This window comes from Schistocerca nitens, chromosome 3 (assembly GCF_023898315.1).
Source record: "Schistocerca nitens isolate TAMUIC-IGC-003100 chromosome 3, iqSchNite1.1, whole genome shotgun sequence".
Lineage (NCBI taxonomy): Eukaryota > Metazoa > Arthropoda > Insecta > Orthoptera > Acrididae > Schistocerca > Schistocerca nitens.
The window spans coordinates 67373038-67389119 of NC_064616.1; the positions used below are offsets into that span (position 1 = coordinate 67373038).

General features: G+C 37.8%; 1 protein-coding gene across 1 annotated transcript in view; it reads left to right on the plus strand.

Annotated features, from left to right (window-relative positions):
- LOC126248026 (muscle calcium channel subunit alpha-1) overlaps window positions 1-16082 on the plus strand; it is a 922345-nt gene that overhangs the window by 749742 nt on the left and 156521 nt on the right. Inside the window, exon 26 of the mRNA XM_049948623.1 lies at window positions 13910-14111. Within this exon, the coding sequence (XP_049804580.1) occupies window positions 13910-14111 (202 nt within the window). The remainder of the gene's footprint in view (window positions 1-13909; window positions 14112-16082) is intronic.

The following is a 16082-nucleotide window of genomic DNA, read 5'->3' on the forward strand; positions in this document are numbered from 1 at the left end:
CAAATTAGAAATGACAATCTCCTTCTTACATAACTCTTTATTTCCTTCCTACTTCTTTACTTCCTTTCGTCCACAAAAATCAACTTCATTCTCCTTTACATTATGTCTTTAAGAGAGAATCTACTACTATTTCGTGAAACTATCCACATGCTGATCTCTACCTTCCTCCTTACTTTCTACTCTTTCCCCAGAACATATTTCGTTTGCAGAAGAGTTACTTAAGTTGTGACTTTCCTGTCTTTTCTTCATAATATACTTTTACCTTCCTATGAAACTTGTTTTATTCATCTAACTGAGATAAGTACAAGTTAAAAGTTTTATCTGTGTGCATTTTGTTATCTTTCATACTCTGTGATTTCTGGACATTTAATACAACTAAATTCTCGTGTGGAGTTACTCTTTTTTTTCTTTTTTTTCTTCTTTTGTTTACCCTTTATACAATTTCAAATGACTCACATGGTACAAACCCAGTGATTTTCCTGTTTTTGGATTAATTAATTCAAATGCATTATCATGGACCACTTTACTCATTTCCATGTGGCCTTTGTAGATAGAAAAGAACTTGTTTTCAACACCATAACCTTCCTATTGCTTGGTGCTATTTTTACTTCTACATCTACATCTACATCTACATCTACATCTACATACATACTCCGCAATCCACCATACGGTGCGTGGCGGAGGGTACCTCATACCACAACTAGCATCTTCTCTCCCTGTTCCACTCCCAAACAGAACGAGGGAAAAACGAAAAATAACTGCCTATATGCCTCTGTACGAGCCCTAATCTCGCTTATCTTATCTTTGTGGTCTTTCCCCGAAATGTAAGTTGGTGGCAGTAAAATTGTACTGCAGTCAGCCTCAAATGCTGGTTCTCTAAATTTCCTCAGTAGCAATTCACAAAAAGAACGCGTCCTTTACTCTAGAGACTCCCACCCGAGTTCCGGAAGCATTTCCGTAACACTCGTGTGATGATCAAACCTACCAGTAACAAATCTAGTGGCACACCTCTGAATTGCTTCTATGTCCTCCCTTAATCCAACCTGATAGGGATCCCAAACACTCGAGCAGTACTCAAGAATAGGTCACACCAGCGTTCTATAAGTGGTCTCCTTTGCAGATGAACCACATCTTCCCAAAATTCTACCAATGAACCGAAGATGATCATCTGCCTTCCCCACAACTGCCATTACATGCTTGTCCCACTTCGTATCGCTCTATCGCTCTATCGCTCTGCAATGTTACGCCCAAATATTTAATTGACGTGACTGTGTCAAGCACTACACTACTAATGAAGTATTAAAACATTACAGGATTCTTTTTCCTATTCGTCTGCATTAATTTACATTTATCTATATTTAGAGTTAGCTGCCATTCTTTACACCAATCACAAATCCTGTCCAAGTCATCTTGTATCCTCCTACAGTCACTCTACGACGACACCTTCCCGTACACCACAGCATCATCAGCAAACAGCCGCACATTGCTATCCACACTATCCAAAAGATCATTTATGTAGATAGAAAACAACAGCAGACCTACCACACACACTCCAAGTGATACCCTCACCTCCGATGAACACTCACTATCGAGGACAACGTACTGGGTTCTGTTACTTAAGAAGTCTTCGAGTCACTCACATACTTGGGAACCAATCCCATATGCTCATACCTTAGTTAGGAGTTTGCAGTGTGGCACGGAGTCAAACGCTTTCCGGAAGTCAAGGAATATGGCATCCGTCTGATACCCTTCATCCATAGTTCTCAAGATATCATGTGAAAAAAGGGCGAGTTGCGTTTTGCAGGAGCAATGCTTTCTAAAGCCGTGCTCATGCATGGACAGAAACTTCTCTGTCTCAAGGAAATTCATTATATTTGAACTGAGAATATGCTCTAGAATCCTGCAACAAACCGATGTTAAGGATATTGGTCTGTAATTTTGAGGATCCGTCCTTCTACCCTTCTTATATACAGGCATCACCTGCGCTTTTTTCCAATTGCTCGGGACTTTACGTTGGGCAAGAGATTTGCGATGAATGCAAGCTAAGTAAGGAGCCAATGCAGTAAAGTACTCTCTGTAAAACTGAATTGGAATCCCATCAGGACCTGGCGATTTATTTATTTTCAACCCATTCAGCTGCTTCACAAGCCCAGGGATGTCAATCACTATGTCCTCCATACGGGAATCTGTACGGGACTCAAATGGTGGTGTGTTTGTATGATCCTCCTGCGTGAAAGATTTCTCAAATGCTAAATTTAAAATTTCAGTTTTCGTTTTGCTGTCTTCCGTTGCCAGGCCAGACTGATCAGTGAGTGACTGGATGGAAGCCTTCAACCCACTTACAGAATTTACGTAAGACCAGAATTTTCTTGGGTTTTCAGCAAGATCTTTTGCTAAGGTATGATGGTGGTAGTGGTTGAATGCTTCACGCATTGCTCTTTTTACAGCAGCACAAATCTCTACTAACTTTTGCCTGTCCTCATTCTCCCGATCTTTCTTGTACAGCGAGTGCGACTGCCTTTGCTTCCCACTTTTTCGGCACATACTTGTCCAATGCGTGATTTACAATGTGTTTAAAATTTGCCCATAATTCTTCCATGTCCATCGTACCAGAAGTAAATGAAGTCGATTCATTTACTAAATGGGATGCTAACAACTGCTTATCTGCTCTTTCTAGTAAGAATGCTCTCCTAGCCTTCTTGACCGACTTTTTAACTTTCATAACCATAGTCATAATGACAACATCATGATCACTAATCGCTGTCTCAACACTGACACCGTTGATGAGGTCTGGTCTGTTCATGGCTACCAGATCTAAAATATTTCCATTACGCGTTGGCCATCGATTCAGCTGCTCAAGACAGTTTTTGGATAATGTGTTCAAAAGTAATTCACACGACGGCTTGTCAGTACCACCTGTAATGAATCCATAGACATCCCAGTTTAAACTAGGTAGGTTGAAGTTGCCTCCGACTAATATAGCGTGATCCGGGTACTTCTGTGATACAGAATGTAGACTCCCTTTGAATGATTCTAGAACTGTCATGGTGAAACCTGGTGGCCGATAATAATATCCCACAATTAACTTTATTTCCCCTAACCCTGTTAAACGTGTTCAGATAACTTCACAATCACACTCTACTTCGATCTCAGTAGACACAATATTTTTGTCAACTGCAATGAAGACACCACCTCCTACTGTGTCTAATCTGTCTTTCCAATACACGTTCCAACCCTCACTAAGTATTTCAGAACTTCCTATCTCAGGGTTCAGCCAGGTCTCAGTCCCAAGAATAATTTGCATGCCACACGCTTCCTGGAGGACAGTAAATTCAGGAACTTTATTCCGAACACTCTGACAATTTACTGCTAATATCTTGATAGCTGAAGTGTCAATGTTTTACTTTGGGTACTGGTGGGACTTAACTTCTAACTTGGGTATCACTATTGATATTGTCAGTGGTGCTTTATCCTCATGGCATACTATTTCTCTCTCTGTTTTGTATAAATTTGGTCATCATTAGTTTTTGTACTACTGTCTATATTGACCATTAATAACTCCTGTTCCTCATCATCAGTCGATTCCCAGTCAATTGAATCACAGCATGCTGGTGTTTGTATCCTATTACCCCTTAAACCTACTTCAGACTCTTTCTGCTTAAAACTAAGTTTATTTACGTGTTTAATTATATAATTAACTTCATTTTGCAGTTGAATCAATTGTGACTGGTCTTTGTACTGTTCATCTCATCAATTCTGTCTTTTACCTGGGTTTGGTGGCCACAACACGATTTCCTGAACCAGTTGATTTCGCATGTTTTGACCTGCTGAAGCTTCATTTTCCCAACATTTGTGCATTCTGTCCATTCCATTTCCACCTGAGTAACTTGGATTTTTATGCTGAAAACCTCTAAACCTTCCTGCCTCGTTTGCACTGAGATTATATCACAGGTCATAGTTACCACTGTAGTTTCTAGGACCAAATCTGCTATTGTAATTCTGTGGCCCACCAAAACTATAATTATTATTTGACCTCTGTGAATTTCCAAAACCGTACTTATTATTATTATTATCCCATGGATAATTACCATTCTTTCCAAAATTATTACCTCTTCCTACATTATTATTGCCATTGTAATTATTATGAAAGCCTGTTCAGTTGCTATTATTCCCTCTAGCATTGTTTTCTCTCGCTGCACATCGTTTCTTTGCATCATCTTCACTGCAGATGAATTCAAGTTATCTTCAATGCAATTTCTGTGTATCATCATCAATGTGAAGGTCCAAGGGATACAGTAAACCTGCAGTGGTGCATCGGAATATAATACTGTTTCCCCAGGAAAGGCTCAAAGCAAAGACTCTTAGAAGAGTCACTCCCCTTGTACTTAACATCCCTTCAAATGCTTATATATTATCTCCTGCCCTACCAACCAATGATTGCTGATTGTGTAATGATAACTTCATTGTGCACATATGTATCAGTTCCCTATCACTGTATGGATTATCTAAACACCGATTCTTTTTTGTCATTTCTTCAAAAAAACTAACTGGTTTCTTTTCTCCTGAATTTTCAAATAACTCTTTCTGTAACAATTCATACTTTATTCTATTTTGGGTTTCCATGGACCAGTATCCCTCCAAGAACACAGATATTCTATTTTGGGTTTCCATGGACCAGTATCGTTCTAAGAATGTGGATTTAAATTGATCTTACGATTGACAGTTTGCAGCTACTCTTTGCATGGTTTCTGCTATTGCGCTGTCCATATGCCCACAAATGAAATCAAGCTTATGTCTAAGTGGCCAATGCTCTGCTAAACCAATCTTGAACTGTTTTTATAAATGTTTTTGGGTGTAAGCCGTTTCTGCTTTCTTTGTAATGTTGGAATTTTCTGACTGTCAAAAAGTGATCTTTGTCAAATTTTTCTATTCCACCATACAGTGTTTGCGTTTTCTCAACATTATCCATTTCCTTCAACTGTGTCATGCTTTCTTGTATTGATTCTACCATATTTGGGCTCTGAGATGATAGATTTATGTCCCATCTGGTATCGTATCTACGCAGTGGTGTGCAGTTATCTAACCGTACCGTTCTTCGTGTATCAGGCTGAAAGATTCAGTTAAATTTCCCATTACTGGATCAGTGTTTTGTCTTCCTATTTGATTCATATTGACTTGCAGTCTATAACCTGTTGTACCATAACTTGGAAATTGAGAAATTGGTACATGTGTCGTCACAACTTGCTCTGTTCTCACATCACTCGCATATGTTCGGAGGGTCAGCTGTCCCTCTGTTGGAATGCCACGCGTTTACCATTTCTCGCTCCATTGTCTGTTGTATCTGCACATTACCTGCTTTGCGCACCTGAGATAACTGTTCTCTTCCCATTTGCTTCTGTTTCATTTCGGTAATTATTGACGCAACCTCTTGTTGATATACGACTGGAATCTCATGGCTTTTTTGTGTTTCCGCTGCTGCTATGGAAGATTGCACAACTGACTTGTTTACTTCTGGCTTTCTGTCCATCACTATGTTGGATGATACTACCAATTCCGTTGCCTAACTACTGGTTTCTGTACGGCTCTTGATACACTGTTTCAGTTCTGTATGAAGCTGTTGATACTGTTTCTGATTTTTCTAGATGATGTTTTCAATGCGTGTATCGAATCTTTTTAATGCAGCTCGTATGACACATTTTCTGACATTGAGCTCTTCCATTGTTTGTTGCACCTTACCAGGTGTCTTACGTGCTAAAACTCTTTGATTAACATTAGACACTGCATCCTGCACCTGGTCAGCATCAGAATGCATCTTTTTTTGGTCAGCCATTAACAATTGTATAAGCTCACGTGATTCTCTCACCTCTCTCCGGATTTTAGTAAACTGTTCATTAACTTGCATACATATTTTTTGCTAATCTTTGTGGACTTCTTCAGATCCAGCATAGGTTTCCAATTTGAGACTATTTAAGCCAGCAATCGTCTCTGTTTTTTAATTCACCACTTGGGTCTTTAGATTCGCTGTTTCATTTTGTTAACCCTGCATTTGTTTCAAGTTTTATATCTGATAACCCTGCATTTGTCTGCTTTACTACCATAGTGAGTTGCTTCAATATTGCAAACACACTATCTGACTCTTCACCAACATCAACTGTCACTATTTGATGTAAATTTTGCCATTCGTGTCTTTCACATGGCATCTCATCTACTTCTGTACATAGTGCGAATGCACTTACACACATTCTTTCTGTTGGAAACTGTCCCGTATGATGTAGAATCACTATATTTGGTTCAACATACTGAAGTTGCTTGTCCTCTGATTCTACTTCTGACCCACTAGACCCATCATTTGTTTGTTTTTGTCCATTCTCAGACTGTGATAACAATCGTGAAACTACCAGCATTCCCTCTGTATTATCACTATGTACCATTCCGTGACTTGGACTCGATACTTTTTGTTGTACATCAATCGCTATCCTGTCAAGATCCTCAGTTTGCCCTATCTGTGATGATCTTCATTCTTCTGCCATCTCCGATTGTCTAGCTAACCTCTGTCTTTCTTCAATTGTGTGAGCCTGAGCTCTTGTCAGCATCAAGTTATATGATCTTACACATTTCCAAAATATCATAGAAAGTTTCTTAGACTATTTAGACATCATTAGCAACAACATTCACTCTTTGTAGAATTTCAAACCAACTCCACAGCATCGTGAATAACTTTGCGCACACCACCAAGGTCGTGCACAAGCTACTTTTACGCAAACATAATCATCATCTTATTTATTAATGCAACTTTTCTACACCTTGAATCACACATTTACTGTATTCTGACCACTATAAATACACAAACATTGGGTAACCTCATCATAAAAAAAACAACAAATTTTTTTTTTTTCAAAAAATTTTAATTTCCCTTTCTAATTTGAGTAATTGCTATCCAGACAGACCAATTGCCATCCTGGCAGGGTCACCATTCTGTAAGAGTTTGAGGTCAGAACAACAACTGTGCAAACTGTAAGTATTTTTGGTTTAATGTTGCAATCTTATCACAGAAATACATGCATTTACACAGTTTACAATGTGACAATGTTATGACAGTTGTCAAACGAACACATCTCATCCTCAGAAAGTGAAATAATCCTAAACACAACAATTGTAAATTTTAACTAGAAGTTTCTTTACAAAGTTTTTCTTATGACTATGTCATGATGTTGGCCAGTACTACAATAAATCGTCCGATTCCGGTTTAAAGTTCGGTACTATTTAGGATGACAATCAAGTCTACGGAGGATGGTTAGTTTTGTGACAAGTTGAGCAAAAGATTACCCAAGGTCACTCAAGTTTACAGAGGACGCAAGCTGGTGGAGCAACACGTTTACGCCTCTGCTTGAGGTATTTACCTTACCTGCGATGAGCTGTCATCTGCATGGCTGTTCTCATCCTCTGAAATTCCTATAAAAACTAATTACGCCTTTGCTGATTTTTCCAGCAGAAACTCTCCCTATGTTTCTCATTATGCAAGAAAATATGTACTCATTCCTAGTCTTGGAATATGGCGATATGCACGCACATGGCTGGAGCAGTGTTCATATTAAAATGCCCTCTCAGTCCTTGCAAGGGCAATTAACTAACTGGCTGGTTCGTTTTTCCACAGTTGGAGCTGAACGACACTACAGCTAATATCTAGCTGAATGTCAGCCGCAGTGAACACAGTGTTCACCCTAATTTCTCCTCCGTGTCATACAGAGCATTATTTATTTATTTGAGATACATATTCCATAGATCCAGGATGGCATGATTACGCATGGATGTGGAACGAGTCAAAGCAGATGCCGTATAGATATCATACAATAGAATACATACTGGTAGATTACACATGGTAGATGAATAATTCAAAACTGGTACAATACAATGATATAATCAAGATAATAAACAATACAATACAAAAATACAATAGTGATAAAAAACAATACAGATAACAATGACAAAGGAAATAATATGAATTACTACTCAAATTAGTTATCTCTGTTGGAGAATTCATCTAAAGAGCAGAAACATTTTTCCAGTAGGAATTCCTTTAGCTTTTTTTGAATAGCTTTTTATTTCCTTTTAGACACTTTATATTACTCAGGATTACGTTAGAGATTTTGGTACTTGTGTACTTCACCCCTTTTTGTACCAGAGAGAGATTTTTCCATTCACAATGCATATCACCTTTCTGTCTTGTGTTATAATGATGGTATGCCTCATTTGTTTCATATTCAGAGGAACTGAGAAGAGTGAAAGCCATGAGTGAGAGGAGATATTGTGAGGTAGTGCTTAATATACCTAACTGTTTAAAAAGATTTCGACATGAGGTTCTTGGAGGGACACTACATATAATTCTGACTACTTTTTTCTTGCTTATAAAAAATTTTTGAAAGTGGTGAGTTGCCCCAAAAGATTATTCCATAGCACGTCCCTGAATGAAAGTATCCAAAATATGCAGACTTTGATACATTGATGTCTCCAATTTTGGAGATCATTCGGATGGCAAATGTTGCTGAGCTAAGCTTTTTTAGTGTTTGCTGTATGTGGAATTCCCAGTTGAGCCGGTTATCTATGTGAACGCCTAGGAACTTTGTGCACTGAATGCTCTGTAACTGTTGGCTCTTGTGTGCAATGTTAATCTCTTCTGGGCTTGTGTAACTGGATTGAAACTACATGTAATTTGTTTACTGAGGTTTATTGCTAGAGAATTTGCTGTGAACCAGTTCAGAGCATTTTCAGGTGCTTGGTTGGCATTTAACTCTACGTCAGTGGAGGTTTTGCTGGCTGTCACTATACTTATGTCATCTGCAAAAATTGTGATATTGCTAGCACTATTTGAGGACAGGGGTTGGTCATTAATATAATAATAAATAGGAGAGGACCAAGGACTGGCCCTTGTGGAACTCCATGGTGTACTGTTCCCCAGTCAGACTCTACCTCTCCTACTTGTAGATTTTTAACACCTAATTCTAAACGTTATTTGTAAGTGCGTAAATTGCTTCGATTGTAGATATACCTGATCTGAAACTAAATTGTTGTATACTAATTAGTGCAAATTTTTCAAGGTGATTGACAATCCTGACACATATTAATTTTTCAAAGACTTTAGAAAATGCTGTTACAAGAGAGATAGGACGATAGTTGGAAGCATCTGTGGGATCACCTTTTTTTGTAAAGGGGCTTCACAGTAACATACTTCATTCTGTCAGGGAAGATACCTTGGTTTAGAGCTAGAACTTTAGAGAGTTGATTACAGCTGGCTTTTAGCAGTTTGCTGGAAATATTGTCTACACCCAATGAATTTTTACTTTTTAGAGACACTATGGTTTTTCTTACTTCTTGTACAGTTACGAGGGCCATACCTATCATGTCTGTAGAGTTAGGGAAAAGTTCATTCAGAGTTTTTATTGCCTTTTTGAAGAGCCTTTGCATGCTGTTTTCTCAGCAACAGTTAAAAAGTGCTCATTAAAGATTTTAGCTACAATATCTTGAATTTGAACTAACTTACCTTCATTGTTAAGAGCAATATTTTGGGTCTTGTTGGGGTAATTTGCACCAGTCTCATTTCGTATCACTGCCCATATAGTTTTGATTTTATTAGTGGAGTTAATTTTTGAGCACAGATACATACTTTTTGATTTCTGAATGCACCCCATTCTGCACTTGCCGCCAGTTCAGAGAAGAGCCCCGAAAACTTCACTCTTGTCTTTCTCGTAGCCGAACTGTCTCCCCACCTGGCTTCTTTCGTTCTCCAGGTCACAACTTTTTCTATCAATAGGAATATTCTTCTTATTTTCTGGAAACACTCTCTGCCAATCACCAAGGCCCTACCATTGAACTGCATCAAAATCTCAGCACTTTACTCCTTCCTTGTTCGTTTCCACCAATCGAACGTTTTGTGCCTGCTCCAGATGCCTAAAAGTTACATGCTTACATCACATATGTACCATTCCCTGTTCACATGATCAACTGCATCACTGGTTTTCCAAAATGCAGTTTTCTAAAGCTTCTTTCTGTCCTACTTCTGTTGGCTTCTTACTTGCTCTCCAGTATGCGTCACCTGTCTGGTCGCTGACTCCCACTGCGGGGCACCCCCTAAGAGCTTTTCGTGGTGCCTCCCGTAGTGCAGCCTTTGCTTCTGCCTGCACCCGTTTCCACACAAAACGTTTCCTCTCGCTGCTTCTTTCACCTTCTGCTCATTGATATGCATTATATAGGAGCGGTGTGTTAATACTGTCGATTGAGTGTCATCCCTTTTGCATTACATACTTATAGGCAAATCTGCTCATTACTGCCGAAGTAAGTCTGGTGTCATATTCACCTTCCCGTTATGATGTATTAAACTTTTATGTAAGGTGCAAAATTGACTTTAATTTATTTTGCCACCTTACAAACTTAAAATTTATCTAAGATAATAAATAAATGGTTTTAATCAATTTTGGGAGCATATCAACTCTGTTATATGGAATTATGAATGATACCTTTTTCTGGTGGCTCTTAACAACTATTGTGACAGTGCCCTGCACATTGTAGAATCAGCTTGGAGGCAGATCTGTGAGGCATATCATGCCGAGTTGCTGTACTTGTATCATGAGTTAGTGCGTGAAAGATATTTACTTGGTAACAACTGTTCAATGAAGGCTGTGGCTAGCTGAATTTTAACTGTGCTAATACTAGTAGGCAATACCATGTAGCTCAGTATCCATCCTTCAGTCATGGAAAAATGTCCCTTTTTGGAAACTCACATATCACAATCACATCCATATCCTAAAAACTGGGTCAAATGAGTTTGAAAGCAGTGTTTTGTTATGTCAGTGGATTATGTTATAATGCATACATGTTAACTGTCAGTTGCCATTTTGATCAGTTGTTACAAGGTTTAGTTTTTCCTGTAAGGCATAAATTGTTTGTTGTAAAAAAGAAAAAAAGAAAAACTATTTATTTCCAACTATTGGTTCCAGTTCCTACCTCCAAGTTCTCAGCTTAGGAAACACAGTCATGTATTTTATTTTCACTCTAAAGATTTGGGATATCCTGTACCTGTACTTCAAAATATGCCACACCAGTGTGAAATATATAATATTGCAGAGCCCGTGTTATTCTGATGACGATGCAAAATTCTCATTGTTGTCATTCCATTCCACAGTGGGTGGTTGCCCATATTCACAATTTTGAATATATTTAATGTACTAGTGTGAGGTATATTCTTATGTGCAAGTGTCGTGAATGTTAACCTGAATGCATTTTTGAAAATATGGATAAGATACCTCAGACCAAACTTTACGCATAATTTATACCCACTCTGCAGCATTTCTCTACTCATAAATTGTGAAAATGTGAAACAGACTAATATTAAAAACAGAATACTACCTGGAGGAAAAAATAACAGTGTTCTCCTCACGAACAATATTATGAAAAAAATGCAGGAAAACAGTGCTTGGCAAAATGGAGGAAGATGATTGGAATATGTAAATGTTCACTCGACCAGAAAACTGGCTGCACCCTGTAATCTGCTCATTGTGATGTAACATGTGCTGAACATAATGAGAGTGTAAACCTAATTTGCAGAATAGATGTTTCTTACTGAATTGTGCAAATAGTTTGGTTCAGTTAATTGTCATACTAAACTAGGATCTACGTATACATACATACATACATACATACACATACCCCACAAGGCACTGTATGCTGCATGGTAAAGAGTACCTTGTACAACTGCTACTCATTTCTTTTCCTGTTCCACTACCAAATGGATTGAAAGAAAAAGAATGTGTATATGTTCCCTACAGTCCTGATTTCTCATCTTGTATTCACTGTCCTTACACAAGATGTATGTTAGTGGCAGTTGGATCAATCCAGTCTGTAGCAAATGCTAGTTCTCTAAAGTTTCTCTTAGAGTTTTGTGAAAAGAGCATCTTCTTCAGTACAGGAATTTCCCTTTCTGTTCATGGACCATTTCCATAACACTCATGTGCATCTAGTAGCACATGTCCTTATTGCCCCATTTGGATCACTGGTGCATGAAGAAAGTTGTTTTTTAAAAAAGATAATGACGTAGTCATTGTGGCCATTAATTTTTGAAAAAAGCATTTCTTGGCGGTGCAGGAGAGCTTCTGTAAAGTTTGGAAGGTAGGAGACGAGGTACTGGCAGAAGTAAAGCTGTGAGTACCGGTCGTGAGTCGTGCTTCGGTAGCTCAGTTGGTAGAGCACTTGCCCGCGAAAGGCAAAGGTCCCGAGTTCGAGCCTCGGTCGGGCACACAGTTTTAATCTGCCAGGAAGTTTCAAAAATAACTGTATTTACACGTTAGAGAAAGACATTCAGTGTGGTGAAAATACATTCACAGGTTTTATTTTTCATTTGCTATAGTGCCGACTGCAGGTGCTATAAATTGACATTTGGCAACAAGTGTAAACAAACTAGAAGTATGACTGCCAGAGGCAACAGGATGGGTGCAAGGGAACAGGCCCCAGCACCCAGACTACACCTATGTTCCGTGTTTTTGTGAAAGCAGAACTGAACCACTTGTTCAGTAGTGAATGTGAAAAAATGCTTATAGCTCTTAAGGTATGCATGGTAGATCCTGTGTTTACTGGACATTTTTTCTTCTTTCGGTCCATTCTGTCTCCTCCCAAAGTATGGAAAGCAAAGAGCATGCAATAGAAGAGATGTGTTTCACAGTATCAAAGATGAACAAGTAATCATAGGTCCTAAGGTATGCATTTTAGAGCCCATGTGTTTGGACATGTTTTTGTAGTTACTACCACCTCTCAAAATATTCAACACTTTTTTGACACTGTGTGTGTGTGTGTGTGTGTGTGTGTGTGTGTGTGTGTCGCGCGCGCTCATTGAGCAGCCACTGAATGCTTGAATGATTAACATTTAACTATTTTAAACTTAAAATATAGAAATGAAACACATCATCTTCAACCAGATACAGTCATGATATCATAGCAGGAAACAGCTATTCATAACAGAGCATTCTGCTCCACTTAAATAAAAACAGATATGACCACAAACACCACTGTTAACTAACAATTCATGTACTTAATGTGCCATTAAATTTATATCAAAAGTAACTCTCTGCGAATATCATTTCCAATTGGGAGACTGTTTTTTGTTTCATTGCCAAATGTAGTGAAAGTAATCTAGGTACTTTTTCATAACAAATTCACCCATCGGTTACACTACCTTAGTTGCACTGTTACAGTTGCTGATATGCTTACCATTTGATTTTAGGACACTGACCATGCCATGTATATCTTTATTTTAGTAGTTACACTGTTAGATTTAATGTGTTGTATGCTGGAACAGTGACAAAACCGCATAAGGATTGCACCTTCTAGATTTTACATATGGTTTATACATCTGGGATAATAGCATCATGTTTTACTTCCCCCACACTGATGGGTGGAATATATCATGGTATATACATAAAATTTTTTACTGTAATGTATCTTGATTTTTATTAAATGTGGTTCCAAGTAAAAGAACAGCCTATACAGACAAATTCACAATGGTTGTGGACCTGTACATATGAAAAAACTATTGATACAAAAGGCTACCTTAGAAATTATTTTTGATTTCTTATATCATTACTATCAGATTTAATTTGAGTGCAACTCATTAATGTTTCAACTCAGTGTTCTTTTTTTACCATCATAATATATATCCTTCTTGGGTGTCATATTCCTATCTCTTGTAACCGACAAACATTGTTTAGTGCTACAAGCATTCTGAGCAACACCAGCATGTGAATTATTAACTGGGTATAATTTTCAGATTTTGTGTCTGCATATCTTCCTGTATCTTGGCATATGTAGTTACCTGCTAGCTAAATACTTTGTTCTGCACTAACTTCTCTCTCTGTTTATTTTTCAGATTGCTTTACGTCTCCATCGATTCAAATAAGGAAGATCATGGTCCAATTTATAATTTCAGGCCAATTGTTGCTGCATATTACATCATATACATCATCATTATTGCATTTTTTATGGTGAACATATTTGTAGGTTTTGTTATTGTTACATTTCAAAATGAAGGTGAACAAGAATACAAAAACTGTGAGCTGGATAAAAACCAGGTAACTTTTGATTAAAAAAATAATCACTTTAGTACCCTTGCATTACTGAAGTTGAATGTTTAGACCAAAATTACTGTGAAATATGCTACATGTGCCAAAATGATTAACAAGAAGTCAAATTATATATATATAAAAAGAAAGATGATGAGACTTACCAAACAAAAGCGCTGGCAGGTCGATAGACACACAAACAAACACAAATATACACACAAAATTCAAGCTTTCGCAACAAACTGTCTCATCAGGAAAGAGGGAAGGAGAGGGAAAGACGAAAGGATGTGGGTTTTAAGGGAGGGGGTAAGGAGTCATTCCAATCCCGGGAGCGGAAAGACTTACCTTGGGGGAAGAAAGGACAGGTATACACTCGCACACACACACATATCCATCCACACATACAGACACAAGGTAAGTCTTTCCGCTCCCAGGATTGGAATGACTCCTTACCCTCTCCCTTAAAACCCACATCCTTTCGTCTTTCCCTCTCCTTCCCTCTTTCCTGATGAGGCAACAGTTTGTTGCGAAAGCTTGAATTTTGTGTGTATATTTGTGTTTGTTTGTGTGTCTATCGACCTGCCAGCGCTTTTGTTTGGTAAGTCTCATCATCTTTCTTTTTAGATATATATTTTTTCCACGTGGAATGTTTCCCTCTTATATATATATATATATATATATATATATATATATATATATATATATATATATATATATATATATATATATAAAAAGAAAGATGATGAGACTTACCAAACAAAAGCGCTGGCAGGTCGATAGACACACAAACAAACACAAATATACACACAAAATTCAAGCTTTCGCAACAAACTGTTGCCTCATCAGGAAAGAGGGAAGGAGAGGGAAAGACGAAAGGATGTGGGTTTTAAGGGAGAGGGTAAGGAGTCATTCCAATCCCGGGAGCGGAAAGACTTACCTTAGGGGGAAAAAAGGACAGGTATACACTCGCGCACACACACACATATCCATCCACACATACAGACACAAGCAGACATATTTAAAGACAAACTCTTTGTCTTTAAATTTGTCTTTAAATATGTCTGCTTGTGTCTGTATGTGTGGATGGATATGTGTGTGTGTGTGCGCGAGTGTATACCTGTCCTTTTTTCCCCCTAAGGTAAGTCTTTCCGCTCCCGGGATTGGAATGACTCCTTACCCTCTCCCTTAAAACCCACATCCTTTCGTCTTTCCCTCTCCTTCCCTCTTTCCTGATGAGGCAACAGTTTGTTGCGAAAGCTTGAATTTTGTGTGTATATTTGTGTTTGTTTGTGTGTCTATCGACCTGCCAGCGCTTTTGTTTGGTAAGTCTCATCATCTTTCTTTTTAGATATATTTTTTCCACGTGGAATGTTTCCCTCTGTTATATATATATATATATATATATATATATATATATATATATATATATATATATATATATATATATATATATATAAAAAATCACAAGTAAGAGTTGACTGTTATTTTCCTGTCTCCTTCCACCATAAACAGATTCTGTTAAGAGTGACACTAATGACCTCAAACAATTGCAGTTGTAGTTCATTGATTACAGATTCTGAAAGAATGTATCAGTGATACATGGTGAATTGATTAAGATCACTGTACCAAATGAAGACACACAATTTATATTGGATTTGGGTTCTTTCCTTTCAAGCAGACACTACTTATGTAAAATGAAATGGTAAATTTTATTTTATTTGTATTCTCTAGAAGAGGAGGAGTTGTTGAAATTTTATAACAAATATAGAAAACAGTAAATCAATGGCAGTAAACTTGAATAGTAAACAGGATTCATCTGAGTAAAATGATAGCACACAGTGAGTGATCTGTACAATGGTACTTGATGACACCATTGATGTGCGTATAGAAAGATAATAAACTAGAAGAGAGAGGTAAAATATGATAATTTTACTCTACAGTAGAGCTGCTGTATGGAAACAAAATGGCAGGAAACCAGAA